Here is a 21203-nt window from a genome sequence, read left to right as displayed (position 1 = left end):
AATCATCTTAGCGGAAGTTGTCTTCCAACTCTGGAAAGCGCGCAACCGCGCCTTATTTGAAAATAAAAAAGACGTCGCGAAAGTTATTCTCGCGCGGGTTCGACACAACGTCCTGTATCGCGCGAGATTAGACTTGCGCCGTCTTGACATAGAAATCTTCAAAGCTCGCTGGTGTGCCATACCAACTCCGGTCATAGAAATTGTAAATGGTGACCTTAACTTACTATTGTGAAAAGATCTCAAGCTAACCCCGTGATAAACAACTAGTCTTTTACAAAACAACATGTAATATAAAGTCCCAAAGTACAAAATAAGACTGATGAAACTGTGATATATCTAATATTGTAATTTCGTAAAAACACTATAGCACAAAATTCAAAATCAATCCTTTAAAAGAAACGAATTTGAAGTACAAATTTGTTAAATAAAACGTAGTCATAAGTACATAAATAAAGGGTATACTTACCTTTTTACGTAAAATCCCTACTGTTTTTACCACACGGAGTCAAGGATGGAATTACCCGTCCTGAAAAAAGAAACATTATAACTTACCTCTAATTGGAAAGAAAACCGAATCCTAAACGACCTGAAAAAAAATTATTACAATAACAGTACTAAACTTGTTAACTTCGCGTCAATCAATACGAAAATTTCAATTTAACTGACTTAAACTAGTAAAAAATGTACTAATGCAAAAACAAACTTACCTCTACATAGCATGAATTTGGCGATTTAAAGTTATAAACAAAAAACGTTCACATAAGTCAATAAAACAAAAAGTACACATTGCGATTTCAAATAACTGACAGAATTACCTGTCCGATATTTTGTTATTCTGTAATACCAAATATGTATTTTGATCATTTTTAAAAAAATTTCTATTGTAATTCAAAGAATTTATAATAAAATATTTTAGTATCTGTTCTTATCAGCTTAATATCTGATACGGGTCCCATCGGGGCCCAAGATATTAAACTTATTTTTGGACGGCGGCGGAGAGGTCGGAGCTTGCTCCACCTCCGCCACGGGTTGGCCTGGTATTGCAGTTCTTCCAGGATCGGCCCACCTCGCTCAATGAATCTAAAATCAAACACCATGTATATATATATATATATATATATATATATTCCTGACGTCATAAGAGGGAAAGTCGTCATTGGCTAGTAGATCATTTTGAAGATTCGGACGGATTTGTTTTGTAATTTTTTACCTTAATTGTCGTACGTTACCAACGGTATGTTTTTTTTAAGTCACTTTCGTTACTAACAGGAGACATGATTAGGAGTTCACAGCCGGCCGCTTTTCGACATTCGCGTTGGCAACACGTCTTCCCCTTTAAAAAAATTACCCCCTCCCAAACCATGGTAACTCCGTTCTCGAAACGGACACCATATAAGTTATTTACATCGAGTTACCTAGCGAGGATTGCGGTACTATCGCTGTAGAAATAGGGGACTGTTAAAAGCGGGATGGTTTGGAAAAAACGAGTTTTTGTGTTGCTGATGCCGGGGCGCGTACTACGCGGCAACCACGGTCAATTCGTAGTGCCATATCTCATGACACTTCTCTACAGCTGTTCTGGTAAGCGTGCAGGAGGAAACTCCGTATGATCAAGATCTTACTTTTTCTAATTATCGATTAAGCACGGTTCCATGTTGCCACTTATTTAAAAAAAGACCCAGAGAAAACCGAAGATAAATTATCGCCTTGAAGAACTAGTTAGAAACAGCGTAAAAGAAAATATTTAAAAATACACAAATTTTATTAGAAAGACTCAAATACCCCGTTAATGAAAAAAAAGAGGGAGAGAGGAAGAGATCAGCCACCGGCACGCCGTGTTCCCTGGTGGTCTCCCTCCCTCCCAAGAAATGACCCCACTCGACGCGGCTTACCGTCGTTGATGGGTCGAGAACCAATGTATTCCGCGTGATATTACCGTTGACGGCTGAAAACGCTCGATGGCCGTCGATCTTTTTGTTTGAAATCAAGAAGTTACCTTCTTTGGTCAGACGTGATGGTTATACACGCTGTCATCTCCAACCACGAGCAATCTGCTTAAACATAATTATGAAATTTATGAATGCTCAATCTCACTCTTTTTCTTTTTCAACCACCAAAGCCCCCTTTGCCGGTTATCGCTTCTCGGCCTTTTGGCTAAGATCAAAGTGTAGTATCTGTTTTCAATAGAGCTATACCGAGATCATAGTCGAAGGGCGATAAGTGTTTTTACGCCTTTAAGGCAAGTTTTCCTGCTTGCTGCATGTTCCGATCCTGTGCCTCGCCTAGTTGCTGTTGCCTTGCTGCTGTTCCTGAAACAAAAAACCTACCTGGTACTCACCTGACGCTCCTGCTGAGTTCCTCCACTGACGCTGCTCCTGCTTGGGGCTTCTACCAACCGACGAAATTCTCCTAGCCTTCATGGCTACGGAGGAAAAGAAGAGAACGGCACGTTTGGAAGTCGATGCTGACTTTCTAGATGTTGCTCGAACCATCTACGACCACCTAGGACCGAAGAGTATCGACACACTTCAACCTATGGGTAAGGGAATATACCTGATAACATTCACGACCCTGGCCTTCCTTCAAGAAGCTCTTTTATGCAACGACCTGAAAACAAATAATAAAACCTGGAAACTCACCTGTATGGAAGACGACGGTATTTGGATAACGATAAAGAACTTACCAAAATGGATCCAGTGGGATTCCGTAATAAGTACTCTCCGGCAACATGGTAATATTAAAACTTATCATTTCGATTAATATCAACAACTTAAAGGCGTCAAAAATGGCGATCGCTCTGGTAAAATAATAATGACTAAACCTATCCCCAATGTTATGTTTTTCGGGCGAAGCCGCGCCTTAGTTTTTTACAGAGGCGTAGTAAAAAATGCTTCTACTGCGACGAAGAAGGCCACTCAGTTTCAGCGTGTGAAAAAAAGAAGACAGTTTTAGAAGATAGACGCCCGGTCATCCTTGAAGGCCAGGGTCCACCTTCAATCCCTGAACCCAAGATCGTCCAAGCAATGGACGCCACAGAAGACCTAACCATACTACCACAACTACAGGAAAATCAAGAACACCAATCAAGCAAATCACAAGTACTTACCACTTTCGACGACTCAAAAAGCTCGGAAGAGAGCTGGACCCTGACATCACCAGAACCTGCCAAGAAGAACCCAGAACCTCCAGTCAAAACCAGCCAATACGCCGACGCCTTGAAAACACCACCACAGCCCAATGAACCTGAAAATAACCCCGAATCAACAAGCAACGAGCCAGAACAATCCGAATCCAACAACAGCAACGACGAGACCACTTCAGGCACCGGGCCCAGGTGGGATCCCAATACCTGGAAGCCGGGAGTCAAACCAGACCTTACCAAACTAACACACGCCGAACTACAGATCCTCTACAGCCGCCTCGACAGAGAACCTCCCTCAGGAATCAGAACTATTGATTGCTCCATCGACGACCTCCAGTTCCAGGTCACCGACCTTCTTCAAAGCTACTCTAAACGCAGACACAGCATCTCTCCAAAAAAGAAAGCGAAAAAAGGAAAACCAACTTGTTAAAATTTATTATTTTTTAAATTTGAAACTTATCCATGGCTTTTATTCTATGCACTAATCGTATTTTAAACTTTTTATGAATACAATTAATGACCTGCTGTAATTTAAAATAATTCAAAAGGCAGGAAAAATAACATGACAAGGGTACTGTAACTCAAGTTTTTTAATAAACAAATTCAGTATCTGTTCTTATCAGCTTAATATCTATACGGGTCCCATCGGGGCCCAAGATATTAAACTTATTTTTGGACGGCGGCGGAGAGGTCGGAGCTTGCTCCACCTCCGCCACGGGTTGGCCTGGTATTGCAGTTCTTCCAGGATCGGCCCACCTCGCTCAATGAATCTAAAATCAAACACCATATATTGATTAGGAGTTCACAGCCGGCCGCTTTTCGACATTCGCGTTGGCAACACGTCTTCCCCTTTAAAAAAATTACCCCCTCCCAAACCATGGTAACTCCGTTCTCGAAACGGACATCATATAAGTTATTTACATCGAGTTACCTAGCGAGGATTGCGGTACTATCGCTGTAGAAATAGGGGACTGTTAAAAGCGGGATGGTTTGGAAAAAACGAGTTTTTGTGTTGCTGATGCCGGGGCGCGTACTACGCGGCAACCACGGTCAATTCGTAGTGCCATATCTCATGACACTTCTCTACAGCTGTTCTGGTAAGCGTGCAGGAGGAAACTCCGTATGGTCATGATCTTACTTTTTCTAATTATCGATTAAGCACGGTTCCATGTTGCCACTTATTAAAAAAAGACCCAGAGAAAACCGAAGATAAATTATCGCCTTGGCGAACTAGTTAGAAACAGCGTTAAAGGAAATATTTAAAAATACACAAATTTTATTAAAAATACTCAAATACCGCGTTAATGGAAAAAAAGAGGGAGAGAGGAAGAGAGCAGCCACCGGTACGCCGTGTTCCCCGGTGGTCTCCCTCCCAAGAAATGACCCCACTCGACGCGGCTTACCGTCGTTGATGGGTCGAGAACCAACGTATTCCACGTGATATAACCGTTGACGGCTGAAAACGCTCGATGGCCGTCAATCTTTTTGTTTGAAATCAAGAAGTTGCCTTCTTTGGTCAGACGTGATGGTTATACACGCTGTCATCTCCAGCCACGAGCAATCTGCTTAAACATAATTATGAAATATATGAATGCTCAATCTCACTCTTTTTCTTTTTCAACCACCAAAGCCCCCTTTGCCGGTTATCGCTTCTCGGCCTTTTGGCTAAGATCAAAGTGTAGTATCTGTTCCCAGCTATTTCGCTGAAATCTTGGCCGAAAGGCCGTTAAGCGACGTATACGCTTCTCAGCCTGTTCCTGCGATGCTGACTTACCTGCCGGTATCCTGAAGTTGCTGTTCCTGTTCCTGCTCCTGCTGCTGCCGCTGCTGTTTCCGGTTCCGTTGCTGTTCCTGATTCCGCTGCCGTTCCTGGTCCTGGTCCTGCTGACACTTACCTGTCGCTGGTGTTCCTGGTCTCCACGCTGTATCCTGACTTGGCCGATTCCTGCCATTTCCACTTGACGCTGTTCCTTCCTGGGACTTGACTTCACCCGACGACCCCTCTAAAGCCATCATGGCTGCAGAGGTGAAGAAGCGGACCGCTCGACTGGACGTCGATGCTGGCTACTTGGAAATCGCTCAGACCTTCCTCGGAAAGCTCGGATCCGATTCAATCGAAATGCTTCAACCTGTTGGTAAAGAATCTTACTTACTTACCTTCACAACCCTGGCCTTCCTGAAACAAGCAGTCTCCTACGGAGAATTAACGATCAACAATAAGACCTGTAAAGTCACCAGCGTCGAGGATGACGGCGTCTGGTTGACAATCAAGAATCTGCAACCATGGATACAATGGGATGCCATATTGACAAACTTACGACAATATGGCGAAATTAAGGCCCATCGCCTAGATGAATATAAAGAACTCAAAGGGATCAAAAATGGAGATAGAGCGGTAAAAATCAGAATTAATAAAACTATACCTAATGTTCTTTATTTTGGCCGCAGTCGAGCCCTGGTTTACTACCCAGGTGTTTCAAAAAAGTGCTTCTTTTGTGATCAGGAGGGGCACATTGCCTCTGCCTGCGACGCAAAAAAGAATAACCAGACGACCGAGAAGACAAAACCCCGAACCAACGACGACTTACCCAAAGATCCTGAAATAACCAGAAACTCCACACCTATACTCACCAACGCCACCACTCGAGACGATAACCTGAAAGTAAACCAAGAAAATCAAACAAGTAACTTACCTATACTTACCGCTGCCGACGAATCAAAAAGCTCTGAAGAGAGCTGGACGATGACGTCACCCGAACCATCCAAGAAGAACCCAGATCCTCCAGTCCAAACAAGCCAATACGCCGACGCCTTGAAATCTCCACCACAACCAGATGAACCTGAAAATAAACCCGAAACAACAAGCACCGACCCTGAACAATCCGAATCCGACAGCAGCAACGACGAGACCACTACAGCCACCGGTCCCAGGTGGGATCCAAATACCTGGGAACTGGGGGATAAACAAGATTTTAAGAAACTCACCAAACAAGAACTCCAAATACTGTTAGAACGCATTAACCGAGAACCTCCAAGCCGCACCCCATACATCACCTGGCAAATAGACTATATAAAAAACGACATCACATCCATCCTCCAAAATTATCCTAAACGCCGTAACAGCACGACTCCAATAAAAAAAGTGAAAAAAGGGAAATCTTAAAATTAAAATTTTAAAATTTTATACGTAAACCTCGGTTTTAATTTTGTGAAATTATTAGTTTTCTACCTTTTATTTTTTGTGACTAATTATTGACCTGTTTTAATTTAAACTAACTTAAAAAACAGGAATATATGACAAGGGTACTGTACCAAATTTGATTTTTTAATAAACAAATTCAGTATCTGTTTCCAGCTATTTCGCTGAAATTTTGGCCGAAAGGCCGTTAAGCGACGTTTACGCTTCTCAGCCTGTTCCTGCGATGCTGACTTACCTGCCGGTATCCTGACGTGCCTGTTCCTGTTCCTATTCCTGCTTCCGAAGCTGCCGCCGCTGTTCCTGGTTCCGTTGCTGATCCTGGTTCTGCTGCCGTTCCTGATCCTGGTGCCGCTGCTACTTACCCGTCGCTGCTGTTCCGGGTCGCTACGCCTGTATCCTGACTTGGCTGATTCCTGCCAATACCATTCGACGCTGTTCCTTCCTGGGACTTGCCTTCACCTGACGACCCCTCTAAAGCCATCATGGCTGCAGAGGTGAAAAAGAGAACTGCCCGTCTAGACGTCGACGCCGGCTTCCTTGAAGTCGCCCAGACCTTCCTCCGAAAAATCGGACCAAATTCAATCGAAACGCTCCAACCTGTTGGTAAAGAATCCTTTTTACTTACCTTTACAACCCTGGCCTTCCTGCAACAAGCAGTCTCCTACGGAGAATTAACCATCAACAACAAGACCTGTAAAGTCACCAGCGTCGAGGATGACGGCGTCTGGCTGACCATCAAACAGCTTCCATCATGGATCCAATGGGATTCCATTCTGACAACCCTGCGGCAATACGGAGACATCAAAGCTCATCGCCACGACGAATATAAAGAATTAAAGGGGATAAAGAACGGAGATCGTGTGGTAAAATTGAAAATGAAACAAACCGTTCCTAACGTACTTTATTTTGGCCGTAGCAGGGCCCTGGTATATTATACCGGGGTTGCCAAAAAATGCTTCTTTTGCGAGCAGGAGGGGCACGTTGCCTCTGACTGTGAAAAAAAGAAAGACCAGATAGCCGAGAAAAAAGAAACTGAAAAACCCGTATTACCAGAGGATCCTGAAACCACGAGAACTTCAACACCCGCACTTACCAACGCCACCACTCGAGCCAATAACCTAGAAGAAAATCAAGAAAATCAATCAAGCAACTTACCCATACTTACCGCATCCGACGACTCCAAAAGCTCTCAAGAGAGCTGGACCCTGATGTCACCAGAACCTTCCAAAAAGAACGCAGCACCTCCAGTCGAAACCAGCCAATACTCCGATGCCCTGAAAACAACACCAAAGCCCGATAAACCTGAAAATAAACCCGAAACAACAAGCAACGAACCTGAACAATCCGAATCCGACCGCAGCAACGACGAGACCACTTCAGCCACCGGGCCCAGGTGGGATCCAAATACCTGGAAGCCGGGGGACAAACCAAACCTTAACAAACTGACGCACGCCGAACTACAAATCTTCTACAACCGCCTCGACAGAGAACCTCCCTCAGGAATCAGAACCCTTGATTGTTCCATCGACGACCTCCAGTTCCGGGTTACAGACCTTCTTCAAAGCTATTCCAAACGCAGACACAGCACCTCTCCTAAAAAAACGGCGAAAAAAGGAAAATCTTCAGTGAAAAATTAAAATTTTAAACTTTTAATGTTATCACTAACTAATATGTTTTAAAACTTTTGCAAAAGAAAAATATGACCTGCTCTAACTTAATTTAATTTAACAAGCAGGAAAAAACGACAAGGGTACTGTACCAAATTTGATTTTTAATAAACAAATTCAGTATCTGTTCCCAGCTATTTCGCTGAAATCTTGGCCGAAAGGCCGTCAAGCGAGTTTTCCAGCTATACAGCTAGTTCCTGCGATGCTGACTTACCTGCCGGTATCCTGACGTTCCTGTTCCTGCTTCTGAAGCTGCCGCTGCTGTTCCCGGTTCCTCTGCTGTTCCTGATTCCGCTGCTGTTCCTGGTCCTGGTCCTGCTGACACTTACCTGTCGCTGCTGTTCCTGGTCACTACGCCGCATCCTGACTTGGCTGATTCCTGCCAATAGCTTTTGACGCCGTTCCTTCTTGGGACTTACCTTCAACCGACGACCTCTCCACAGCCTTAATGGCTGCAGAGGTAAAAAAACGGACTGCCCGGCTTGAAGTCGACGCCGGATTCCTGGACGTCGCTCGGTCCTTCTACGGAAAACTTGGACCACAGTGTTTGGAGACTCTTCAACCTGTTGGTAAAAATTGCTACCTACTCACCTTTACCACTCTGGCCTTCCTCCAGCAAGCTGTCTCCTATGGGGAGGTACTTATAAATGGAAAACCCTGCACGATAACCAGCATCGACGACGACGGTGTCTGGTTAACCATCAAGAACCTGCCCTCCTGGATCCAATGGGACGCCATACTAACAACTCTAAGACACTACGGAAGCATCAAAGCTCACAGACTAGACGAATACCCCGAACTAAAAGGACTAAAAAACGGCGACCGCTCTGTAAAAATAATCATGTCTAAAACCATCCCTAATGTTCTCTTTTTTGGCCGAAGCAGGTCATTAGTCTACTACACAGGGGTCGTAAAAAAATGCTTTTTTTGCGATCAAGAAGGCCACAACTCCTCGACTTGTGAAGCAAAACGAGCTAAGCAAGAAGAGCGGAATCAACCCATGGAGGAAGGTCAGAAAGAGTCTCCAAAGGAACAGCCCGAGCGCGTCCAGGAGTCACTTAACAATACTTCTGCTAAGGAGGATGATCCACTAGCAGAAGCAGCAGCACCACCCAGCGACAACCAGGAATCTCGGTCTAAAAAATACAAAGACGACTTATATGTCAACCCGAAAGCTTTAGAAACCATCCGCAATTATACACAAACGCAACTCCAAACATTCAAAGAAAACCTCGAAACTGAAGTGACCACGAACGAAACAACCGAAGCCAGGAAACAGATGTTTTTAAAGATCGCCTGCAAAGAACAAGAAAAATTATCCAAAAGACGCATGACCAACTCTCCAGGAAAAACAATAAAGAAAGGCAAGACAGAAGACTTCGAGAAGACATTCGCCAGCGCCACAAAAAACTCACCCGATCCAAATCTATACGCAGAATACGTAACATACTAAATTTTTTTTAACTACTCAACTCCTAATGCTTTTAAAACCTGGAAAAAAAGGGAAAAAAAATTAATTATATGCCTTAGATCTATACTAAAAGTTTACTTACCTTGATCGATTAAGAACTTGGACACTTCTAGAAATTTTAAACATTAATACTTATGATATATAACACAGAAAGAAAAATGTAAATAATTGTTTTTATTTCATCCGTATTTGTTCGCGATAATTTAATTTATTTAAAACGCGAACAAATTTTTATCAAAACGTCGTAAAACATCTTTATATGTAAACATGTATTTCTCTTGACGACCTTTTAATAAACAATTAAAAGTATCTGTTCTTATCAGCTTAATATCTGATACGGGTCCCATCGGGGCCCAAGATATTAAACTTATTTTTGGACGGCGGCGGAGAGGTCGGAGCTTGCTCCACCTCCGCCACGGGTTGGCCTGGTATTGCAGTTCTTCCAGGATCGGCCCACCTCGCTCAATGAATCTAAAACCAAACACCATATATATATATATATATATATATATATATATATATATATATATATATATATATATATATATATATATATATATATATATATATATTCCTGACGTCATAAGAGGGAAAGTCGTCATTGGCTAGTAGATCATTTTGAAGATTCGGACGGATTTGTTTTGTAATTTTTACCTTAATTGTCGTACGTTACCAACGGTATGATTTTTTTAAGTCACTTTCGTTACTAACAGGAGACATGATTAGGAGTTCACAGCCGGCCGCTTTTCGACATTCGCGTTGGCAACACGTCTTCCCCTTTAAAAAAAAAATTACCCCCTCCCAAACCATGGTAACTCCGTTCTCGAAACGGACACCATATAAGTTATTTACATCGAGTTACCTAGCGAGGATTGCGGTACTATCGCTGTAGAAATAGGGGACTGTTAAAAGCGGGATGGTTTGGAAAAAACGAGTTTTTGTGTTGCTGATGCCGGGGCGCGTACTACGCGGCAACCACGGTCAATTCGTAGTGCCATATCTCATGACACTTCTCTACAGCTGTTCTGGTAAGCGTGCAGGAGGAAACTCCGTATGATCATGATCTTACTTTTTCTAATTATCGATTAAGCACGGTTCCATGTTGCCACTTATTAAAAAAAAGACCCAGAGAAAACCGAAGATAAATTATCGCCTTGGCGAACTAGTTAGAAACAGCGTAAAAGAAGATATTTAAAAATACACAAATTTTATTAAAAAGACACAAATTACGCGTTAATGGAAAAAAGAGGGAGAGAGGAAGAGAGCAGCCACCGGCACGCCGTGCTCCCCGGAGGTCTCCCTCCCAAGAAATGACCCCACTCGACGCGGCTTACCGTCGTTGATGGGTCGAGAACCAATGTATTCCACGTGATATTACCGTTGACGGCTGAAAACGCTCGATGGCCGTCGATCTTTTTGTTTGAAATCAAGAAGTTGCCTTCTTTGGTCAGACGTGATGGTTATACACGCTGTCATCTCCAGCCACGAGCAATCTGCTTAAACATAATTATGAAATATATGAATGCTCAATCTCACTCATATTCTTTTTCAACCACCAAAGCCCCCTTTGCCGGTTATCGCTTCTCGGCCTTTTGGCTAAGATAAAAGTGTAGTATCTGTTCCCAGCTATTTCGCTGAAATCTTGGCCGAAAGGTCGTTAAGCGAGTTTCCAAGCTCTACAGCTAGTTCCTGCGATGCTGACTTACCTGCCGGTATCCTGTCGTTCCTGTTCCTGTTCCTGTTCCTGCTTCTGAAGCTGCCGCCGCTGTTTCCGGTTCCTCTGCTGTTCCTGGTCCTGGTTCCGCTGACACTTACCTGTCGCTGCTGTTCCTGGTCTCCACGCCGTATCCTGACTGCTGCTTGACGCTGTTCCTTCCTGGGACTTGCCTCCATCCGACGACCCTCCCATAGCCATCATGGCTATGGAGGTGAAGAAACGCACGGCTCACCTTGAAACTGATGCCGGATTCCTCGACGTAGCTCGGACCTTCCATGGAAAGCTCGGCTCTGACTGCCTTGACACCTTACAACCTCTTGGTAAAGATAAGTTTTTAATAACTTTCACGACCCTGGCCTTGCTTCAACAAGCTCTCTCCTACAACGACCTCGTTATCAACGATAAACCTTGCCGACTTACCAGCGTCGAAGATGACGGCGTCTGGGTTACCATAAAAAACCTACCCTGCTGGATCCAGTGGGACTCTGTCCTTACCACCATGCGACAATATGGCACCATCAAAGCGCACCGTCTCGACGAATACCCTCAACTGAAAGGACTTAAAAACGGCGACAGATCAGTAAAAATTAAAATTGAAAAAACTATCCCAAATGTTGTTTATTTTGGACGTAGCCGTGCGCTGGTCTACTATCAAGGAGTGATAAAGAAATGTTTTTTTTTGCGACTCAGAGGGACACACTGTGTCCTCATGCGAAGTAAGAAAGGCGAAAAGAGAAGCGTAAGCTGAACCACGAACAATCCCAGAAGACCAAGTTCCGGAAACGACCGAGAGGTCTGAACACGTCCAGGCAGTGGACATCGCAGCATCAGCGCCGGAGACAACAACCAGCGACCACCAGGAATCGAGGTCCGTAGACCAAAAGGATGACCTATACATCAGCCCAGACAATTTAGAAGCCCTCCAAAACTATTCTCAAACGCAGCTCCAAGCATTCAAAGACTACCTTCAGACCACAGACGAAGTGTCCGGCAAAAGGAAAGAGATGTTCCTCACGCTCGTCACTAAGGAACAGGACAAATTCACAAAAAGACGCATGCCGAACTCTCCAGGAAAAGCCGCCAAAAAAGGAAAGACCCAAAGCGAGGAAAAGAAGTCCTTCGCCAGCGCCACTAAAAACACACCCGAGAAAGATATGTATGCCGAATACGTAACCTACTAAAAACGCCTTTTAAAGTCATATTTAATTTTACAAACGTGCCAAACTCTTGTTAATTCTTTTACTTTTGTATACACTTACCTGGTTTTAACTTTACGTTATCCCTGAAAAAAATATATAGATATATTGTTAAACTAATGAATACTCACCTTGTTTGTGAAAAAGACCATTTATACTTACCTCGACTTTAAAAATCAACCCTAAAAAACGAAAAATGAATTCAATTTGATTAATGTTCGCGTTAAATTAATTAAATAACCACGCGAACCAAAAAAAATGCAATATGTTTATCTGTAAAAAAAAACGACAATCTTTTAATAAACAATTAAAAGTATCTGTTCTTAACAGACGTGCGTCCGCATCGCTCCGTCGACGCGGTATTCTCTCTCTCGTCTCGCGCGTTGCTGCCTTTTTCAAGGCGGCTGCCGCGTCTGGTCTACCGGAGCCGGCTGCTAAGCCTAGTTACGCGTGTTTCATTGTTTTGCATTACGGCGGTATTGGTGTTTCTAATTTGTAACCCCTTTGGGGGAGTTTTAATTTTTGTCGTAGCTGTTTGCCATTATTATGGCGACAGCGGAGAAGGCGCGTACAGTACGTGTGGTGGCCGATAAGGCCACTCAGTACGTGGATGTAGCGCGGGCGATCTACGCCCAAGCCGGGACCCGCTCACTGGATACTCTCCAGCCTGTCGGAAACGGTGTTTTTCATGTTACCTTCGTCAAGAAGGAAACATGCGACCAGTTTCTGGAAAGTAACTGCCTGTCAGTAAACGGAAAGGATTTTGAAATTCAAGAGGTTGATAGCAACACTAGATGGATCACCATCAAGAATGTGCCAAAGTGGGTACAGCCGGAAACGGTATGTACCGCCCTTAAAGAGTACGGGGAAGTTAAATCCCACGAATTTGAAAAATATAAAGAGCCTGAATTCGCGCATGTAAGAAATGGCAATAGGCGTGTAAAGATAAAAATGGTCAAGCCGGTCCCTAACATCTGGACCTTTAACCGCCAAAATTATCTCTTTGACGTACTCCGGGGTGACCCAATTGTGCTTCGGCTGTAAAAAGGCCGGACACAACAGAGCCAACTGCCCAGAAAAGAGGAGAAAGGAGCCCCGCGAAAACAAGGAGAGCAACGGCGCCGCGAAAGGTGCTCCCGGAGTCTCGAGGCGATATCGAGGACGAAGGGGTTTCCCGAAACGGCGCCATTTTCGAAGCGCCCGTCAATCAAGCGCTCATCGAGGCAGACAAACAAGACGCGGCGATCAAGCTGTTCGACGACATCATGGCGGAAACGCTTAACACCAGCTATGCGGCCGCTCTATTGAACCCGATGAAACCCAATTTTTACTTACCTTCGACACCAGTTCCCACATACAGCAACTACACTCCTCTGAAAAGAACAACCAGGTCACCGAAGTCTGTCTCCCCGACAACTCCTTCGAAGAAACGCCGCAACAAGTCCGTCTCGGAGGGTGACAACGACGTTACGCCCACCAACGATCCACTGCGTAAAAAGACAACATCTTGTAGCTACTCGGATAGCGGTTCGGACCACGCAGTCAGATTTTAAGGTACTGTTTCCTCTTTGTTTTTTCCCCTAGTCATGTTTCTTTCTTTAGTATTATTAGTTTTTTTAATTTTAAATTTAATGACCCCTTGCAATCTAAACTTCTGTACTTTTAACGGTAACGGCTTGAGAACCAGACTCAAGACTGTGGACACCGCCGCTTTCGTCGGCGCCCACGGTCTTGACTTTGTCTTCCTCCAAGAGACCCATTGGTCAATTAACGATAACTGGCACGCGCTCCGATCGCTCTTCGCCGGTTACAAGATTTTCTTTTCGAGCGCCGCTTCGCCTTCAAGTTGCGGGTCGGCCATTTTGGTGCGCGACGTATTCGCGTCTTCTGTCACCGGTTTCCGGTGCGACAACGAAGGCCGCGTCGTCAGTTTGAACATTCGCATTCAAGACCAGCTTTTCCGCCTCGTATCGGTCTACGCTCCCTGTCGGCCGGTACAAAGGCGCGCGTTTTTCGCAAACCTCCCGGATTTCTTCGGTGGTAAATTTGACCTCCTCGTACTCGGTGGTGACTTTAATTGTGTCCTCGACCCAAATTTGGATCGCGACGTCCTTTCCGTCGGTCCTCCGGATCTCAGTGCCTCTACGTTAGCTTCCGTCCTAACAGACTGGAACCTCCACGACGCCTGGCGTCATCTCCATCCGACCATCAGGGTCTACTCTTGGCATTCGACTCGGGCCAATTCACGTCTGGACACCTTTTTCGTGCCCAACAGCGAGGACGTTGTTACGCAATGCGCCGATATTTTGCCGTTACGGCATATTTAGGATCACGACGCTGTTCTTATGTCCATCCGTGTTTCACCACCGCGCCTGCGCGGTCCGAGTGTCTGGCGACTTAACACCGCCTTGTTGACAGACGAAGACCGTGAATCTCATAAAATCGAACTACGACGTATTCTAGCCAAAGTCGATTCTGCTCTCGCGTGGGAAGCTGCAAAGATAGATTGCGCGCGCTATTTCCGTCAAGTTGGGAAAAAACGCGCGGCGAAACACCGTCAGGAAATCGCTTTCCTCAGATGGGCGCTCCAGAAGGTTTCAAGAGTGAGACCGGAAACGACCGAAACTGTCGCGGCTAAAGAGGAGATTACGTCTCTTCTCCGCGCCGAATACCGAAGGCAGTTTCGCGATAAACAAGATCACTCGCTCGCGACTGTTCTCGATGATGAAGAGTCGTTCTCGGCTTCCTTTTACCGACGCATGAAATCTTTGAAACCACGCGTTGATATTCGACAAGTAAACACCGCCGCTGGCATTTCGACAGATGACACGGTAATTCACGACTCTTTTGTCGATTTCTATCGACATCTCTACAGTCGCGACCAAACTCCGAACCCGGAACAGTTCTTCGCTACTTATTGCGAACAAATGCCACTTCTATCGGACTTAGACCGTGATTTCTTAGAACTGCCTATTTCCGACGACGACGTAAATCACGCTTTGCGTCGCCTTAAATCTGGGAAGTCTCCCGGACCAGACGGTCTGCCTGCAGAATTTTATCGATTCTTGTGGCCAGATCTGAAACCCATTTTGCTCAGTCTTTTCAACGATCTATTGAACGACGCGCCATTTCCGGATTCCTTCCGCGAGGGCAAAGTCGTCCTGCTGTGCAAGGACCCCGATAACAAAGCTTCTCCGTCGGCGTGGCGTCCGATAACTGTCATTAACACGGACAGAAAACTGTTCGCGTCAATCCTAGATTCGCGATCGTCAAAAGTAACCGGTTCCATCATTGGCCCTAATCAGACGTGCGGGGTTAGGGGCCGCCAGCCTCTATATAATCTAATAATGATTCGTGACATCTTGCGGGATTATTCGGAGCGTGACGCTTCCGGCTTCCTGTTCACGTTGGACTTCGAAAAAGCTTTCTACCGAGTGTCTCACCAGTATCTCTGGGAAACTCTCGCTCGTTTCGGTTTCAGTCGACAATTCGTCGCCACTCTGAACCCGTCAAAATCTTGGGAATCCTGTTCACTCCCGAAGGAGTCGCTGTAGCCAACGAAGCCAATTTCGTCGCCAAATTCCACCAGTCACTCGACTCGTGGACCAATAACGAATTCTGTTTTCGCACGCGAATTCAGCTTATCAAACAAATAGCTTCCAAAATTGACTTATCCCGTCCCTCTTATCGAGTATTCGGACGCCGCGATCACAAATGTCAACAAAGGCATTTTTCTCCTTCGTGTGGGGAGACAAGCAAGAGTTGATTGCCCGCTCGACACTTACTCTTCCTCGTCAGGAAGGCGGTCTCGGAGTCCCCTTAATCGCGAGTGAATTCCGAAGTCTCGCCTTTACGCGTTACGCTTCGTGCCTCTCTGCCGGCGACCATCCGGTTCGGGCCTCCGTCGCCCACCACTTGTCCACCACCTCCAAAACGATCTTCAACGTACCCTGGGACGTGTCTGTGAGCCACGCTTCCGACGTCCATCCGCTCTATGTTTCCATAAAAGAAACGGCGGCTCTGATCTTATCCGAAAAGCCAGACGCTGATCTTCTAAAGATCAGTAATAAAAGCGTCAAGGAAATTATTAGACCGACCAGTCAAGCCCGAATTCTCAAAATCCAACCCCATGTTCAGTGGGAAGTCGCTTTTCGCCGTCTCAACTCTAACGCTATTACCGGGCCGCGTCGGGATTTCGCCTTCAAGGTATTTCATGACGTGGTTCCGGCCAGAGACGTCCTCTACGACCGTGGCATGTGCACGACGCGGTCATGTCCTTTCTGCCCGAAGAATGAGACATTGCACCATCTTTGATACGACTGTGAAAATCCGAAGCTATTACGCAACCGCGTGCGCGATTTCCTCGGCGTTAAATTCCTTTCGTGGGAGGCAACGCGCTACTTCGTACCTCTACCAGTCCCGCTCTCTTTAGTTTACGTCACACTTGCTCTGTTAGCCGAAGTCAACTTCCAAGTGTGGAAGTCAAGAAATCGGCTTGTATTCGAAAACAAGCGAGATACCGCTTTCGTGGTCCTCGAACGCGTTCGGCTCCATCTGGTGGCGAGAGCTCGCGCTGACAAAATAAGACTGACTCCGGACAAATTCCAAGAATACTGGTGTCATCCTGATAAACCATTTGTTCAAGTGGTAAATAATAATGTAAAACTTTTGTTTTAATATTGAGTGGAAAAAAGTTCCTGACAACCAAATAATGGTTTAGTTCCTAAGATCATCTAGTAAAAACGAAAATGTTATTTTAAAGGTATAAAACCAACCTACCTGAAACGCAAAACTTGCTATAGCAACTTAAATTATTTGAATTTATTCGAAGCAAAAACTTACCATTAGAATACTTACCTAGAAATTTAAAATTAAAATTGGAATACTCACGTTCCTAGAATTTTAAATTTAAATTTAAAATGCTTACGTCCCTAGAAATTTAAAATCTAAATTAGAAAACTTACTTACCTGGAAATGTAAAAGTATCTTAATACTTAAACACCTGGAAATTTAAAAGTGACTTAATACTTACGTACCTGGAACTGTAAAATTAAAATTAGACATCTTACTTACCTGTAAATTTAAAAGTAACTTCATACTTACGTGCCTGGAATTTAAAATTGTAATTGGAAAACTTACTTACCTAGAAATCTAAAAGTAACTTAATACCTACGTACCTGGAAATTTAAAAGTAACTCAATACTTACGTCCCTGGAAATTTAAACGTAACCTAATTTTTGGCAATTTAAAACTAGACTTTGTACAACTCTTGCTTATTAACGTTTCGCGAATTTTTAATTTGGATTATTTCAATAATTTATAATGTGATTTCGTGTAAAATAATTTGTAAATATGTTTTTCTTAATAAACAAATTTAAGTATCTGTTCTTATCAGCTTAATATCTGATACGGGTCCCATCGGGGCGCAAGATATTAAACTTATTTTTGGACGGCGGCGGAGAGGTCGGAGCTTGCTCCACCTCCGCCACGGGTTGGCCTGGTATTGCAGTTCTTCCAGGATCGGCCCACCTCACTCAATGAATCTAAAATCAAACACCATTTATATATATATATATATTCCTGACGTCATAAGAGGGAAAGTCGTCATTGGCTAGTAGATCATTTTGAAGATTCGGACGGATTTGTTTTGTAATTTTTACCTTAATTGTCGTACGTTACCAACGGTATGATTTTTTTAAGTCACTTTCGTTACTAACAGGAGAAATGATTAGGAGTTCACAGCCGGCCGCTTTTCGACATTCGCGTTGGCAACACGTCTTCCCCTTTAAAAAAATTACCCCCTCTCAAACCATGGTAACTCCGTTCTCGAAACGGACACCATATAAGTTATTTACATCGAGTTACCTAGCGAGGATTGTGGTACTATCGCTGTAGAAATAGGGGACTGTTAAAAGCGGGATGGTTTGGAAAAAACGAGTTTTTGTGTTGCTGATGCCGGGGCGCGTACTACGCGGAAACCACGGTCAATTCGTAGTGCCATTGCTCATGACACTTCTCTACAGCTGTTCTGGTAAGCGTGCAGGAGGAAACTCCGTATGATCATGATCTTAATTTTTCTACTTATCGATTAAGCACGGTTCCATGTTGCCACTTATTAAAAAAAAGACCCAGAGAAAACCGAAGATAAATTATCGCCTTGGCGAACTAGTTAGAAACAGCGTAAAAGAAAATATTTAAAAATACACAAATTTTATTAAAAAGACTCAAATACCGCGTTAATGGAAAAAAAAAGGGAGAGAGGAAGAGAGCAGCCACCGGCACGCCGTGTTCCCCGGTGGTCTCCCTCCCAAGAAATGACCCCACTCGACGCGGCTTACCGTCGTTGATGGGTCGAGAACCAATGTATTCCACGTGATATTACCGTTGACGGCTGAAAACGCTCGATGGCCGTCGATCTTTTTGTTTGAAATCAAGAAGTTGCCTTCTTTGGTCAGACGTGATGGTTATACACGCTGTCATCTCCAGCCACGAGCAATCTGCTTAAACATAATTATGAAATATATGAATGCTCAATCTCACTCTTTTTCTTTTTCAACCACCAAAGCCCCCTTTGCCGGTTATCGCTTCTCGGCCTTTTGGCTAAGATCAAAGTGTAGTATTAAGGCAAGCCTGGAGCTATACCGCGATCTTAGTCTGAGACGAGAAGCTACGTTACGTTACCTACGTTTTACCTGGTACCTACCTGGTCCTGTGCTGTTCCAGTGCCGTTCCGTTTTTGATCCGGTGCCACTCCGGCGCCGTGCCAGTGCTGTTCCATTGCTGTTCCCGTGCTGATCCGTTGCTGCTCCGGCGTCTCTTCGGCTGTTTCTTCGTCTTCCTGATTGGCGGGGTCTTTTAGGCCCTTCCACGTCTCGAGGATGGTGACTCTTAAGAGATCGACCTGTCGTATCACTCTGAAAGATGGAGTGCAGTATTTAGAGCTAGCAAAAGCTCTATACGATCAAGTTTCTCCGGACTCAATTCATGCCATTCAACCGATGAGCAAGAATATGTTCCAAGTGACGTACAAGTCTGAAGCTCTGTTCCAGAAGGCCATTGATATGGGCTCGGTTCATATCGGCGACGACGACTACTAGTTTATCCCAGTAGATGGCCTTACCAGATGGATTATCATCCGTGATGTCCCTGTCTGGGTAGATAAAGCAGCTTTCACCGCTTCGCTCACCAGTTTCGGAGAGGTCCTGAAATTTGTGGATGAAGAATGGCCTGGTCTTCCAGGTGTCAAGACGGGGACTAGACGTGTCCAAATCAAGATGAAGAGTCAGAACTGCGTTCCTAACATCCTTAGAATTGGCCAGGGAAACCCTGCCCGAGTGTTTTATCCGGGAGTGCAGTTCCTCTGCTTCAATTGCAAATTAAAGGGGCATAAATTCAGCGACTGCCCCGAACGTGTGGCTAAAAAGCCGAAAAACCCATCCGATGAGGTCGTTCCAATCCGCCACGAAGATGTCGATGCCAGCCGCGACATGCCTATGGTCAACAATGATCAACAACAGCCGTCAGACCACTTACCTGTTGACTACAATGCAGCAGGTTTCGTATTCAACGTCAACGATTCACAAGTAGTAAGCCAAAGCTTTCCAGAACTTAACAATATTGAACAATTTAGAAGCGTTCCTTGCTCTCCGATTCCGACTTATGCTACCCAACTTATCAACGGTACGTCTCCCTCCGGACGTCCATCACTGTTACTTCACAAGCGCAACCTGGAGAGTCCCATGGATGAAACCAACACGAAAGCTTCGAAACGGGGCAGTCCTTCCAGCGAACGCCACTAGGATTTCGATCTCGCAATCAGTGTAAAACGACTTTATTTTAAAACTTTTAATGACTTTTATTTTTCGGATAGCTACTTTGAACGTGAACGGCCTAAGAGACATTACCAAGCAAAATTACGTCGCATCCATAATGTATTCATTAGATTTTGATGTCGTTCTTCTTCAAGAAACTCATTTAATGAGACGCGATAATTGGCAAATTTTTAATCAGAAATTTTTAATGTATAGAACCTTTTTTAGCGAGGGGTCGGAACGTTCGGGAGGCACAATGGTCCTGGTTAACAATCGTCTTGCCGAAAATGTGAAAAGTATTCGGCTAGATGTATCTGGCAGACTCGTTTCCGTCGACATTATTGTCAACGGAAAACGACTACGCACCATATCATTATATGCACCTAATATTCCAAAGGACCGGAAGCTGTTCTTCACACAGCTGTACGAGTACATTGAAGGACCTTACGATCATCTCATCATGGGAGGTGACTTCAATTGCGTAATGGAGCCGTCTCTCGATAAGGAAGGAGGCACGCCTATAAGAGACAATAGCGTCGCTGAACTCTTTAAAGTAATTAACGATCTAAAACTAATAGATACTTACCGTACTCTATATCCCCAACGTAAAGAGTATACTTGGACATCGACTGCGGTTAAAAGCCGTCTTGATCGCATCTACCTACCTGAAAGCGACGACATCAGACCCCTATCTTGTGAAGTTGTTTCTTTCGGCGGAACCAACTACAGAATTTCCGACCACAGTCTCGTACACCTGCAGTTTTCCATGACGCCATCTATTAAACGAGGGCGAGGTATTTGGCGTCTCAACGACACCCTTCTACAACCCGAGGATCCAGATGTTGATCACATGGAACAGACGGTAAAACAGCTAGCTGAAGAAGTTAACAGCTGCGAATCTTGGGACGTCTTCAAAACTAAGGTTCGGATGGCGTTCCAGGAAGAAGGCAAGCGTCGTGCGGCAAATTCCAGGAAGGAATCTGCGATCCATCGCTGGGCT

General features: G+C 44.6%; 2 protein-coding genes, 4 non-coding genes and 3 pseudogenes across 6 annotated transcripts; all 9 read left to right on the top strand.

Annotated features, from left to right (window-relative positions):
* Positions 1-874: 874 nt before the first annotated feature.
* On the top strand, positions 875-1071 carry LOC149930965 (U2 spliceosomal RNA). The gene has a single exon (XR_016476528.1). It is a non-coding gene; the product is annotated as a U2 spliceosomal RNA (small nuclear RNA).
* A 1063-nt stretch (positions 1072-2134) lies between these two features.
* Positions 2135-2235, top strand: LOC149930964 (U2 spliceosomal RNA; annotated as a pseudogene).
* A 1483-nt stretch (positions 2236-3718) lies between these two features.
* On the top strand, positions 3719-3903 carry LOC149930963 (U2 spliceosomal RNA). Its single transcript, XR_016476568.1, has one exon. It is a non-coding gene; the product is annotated as a U2 spliceosomal RNA (small nuclear RNA).
* Positions 3904-4787: 884 nt separating this feature from the next.
* Positions 4788-4931, top strand: LOC149930962 (U2 spliceosomal RNA; annotated as a pseudogene).
* A 4821-nt stretch (positions 4932-9752) lies between these two features.
* Positions 9753-9941, top strand: LOC149930961 (U2 spliceosomal RNA). Its single transcript, XR_016476543.1, has one exon. It is a non-coding gene; the product is annotated as a U2 spliceosomal RNA (small nuclear RNA).
* Positions 9942-11055: 1114 nt separating this feature from the next.
* LOC149930960 (U2 spliceosomal RNA) lies at positions 11056-11158 on the top strand (annotated as a pseudogene).
* A 2865-nt stretch (positions 11159-14023) lies between these two features.
* LOC149930959 (uncharacterized) lies at positions 14024-14719 on the top strand. Its single transcript, XM_090157989.1, has one exon. The coding sequence runs from the start codon at positions 14024-14026 to the stop codon at positions 14717-14719; it is 696 nt and encodes a 231-aa protein (XP_090014115.1).
* Positions 14720-17742: 3023 nt separating this feature from the next.
* On the top strand, positions 17743-17926 carry LOC149930958 (U2 spliceosomal RNA). Its single transcript, XR_016476545.1, has one exon. It is a non-coding gene; the product is annotated as a U2 spliceosomal RNA (small nuclear RNA).
* Positions 17927-19666: 1740 nt separating this feature from the next.
* Positions 19667-20342, top strand: LOC149930957 (uncharacterized). The gene is made up of 2 exons (XM_090157988.1): positions 19667-19978; positions 20263-20342. Exons 1-2 carry the CDS (start codon positions 19667-19669, stop codon positions 20269-20271), a joined length of 321 nt encoding a protein of 106 aa, XP_090014114.1. The 3' UTR covers positions 20272-20342.
* The last annotated feature ends 861 nt before the right edge of the window (positions 20343-21203 follow it).

This window comes from Leiobunum rupestre, chromosome 9, assembly GCF_980474605.1.
Source record: "Leiobunum rupestre chromosome 9, qqLeiRupe1.1.hap1, whole genome shotgun sequence".
Taxonomy (NCBI): Eukaryota; Metazoa; Arthropoda; class Arachnida; order Opiliones; family Sclerosomatidae; genus Leiobunum; species Leiobunum rupestre.
The sequence above is the reverse complement of the archived record's forward strand: the minus strand, read 5'-3'. Positions and strand labels throughout refer to the sequence as shown.

Excerpts from the sequence above, each read along its gene's own strand:
- LOC149930959 (XM_090157989.1), top strand. The coding sequence starts at position 14,024 with ATGACCCCTTGCAATCTAAACTTCTGTACTTTTAACGGTAACGGCTTG.
- LOC149930957 (XM_090157988.1), top strand. The coding sequence starts at position 19,667 with ATGAAGAGTCAGAACTGCGTTCCTAACATCCTTAGAATTGGCCAGGGA.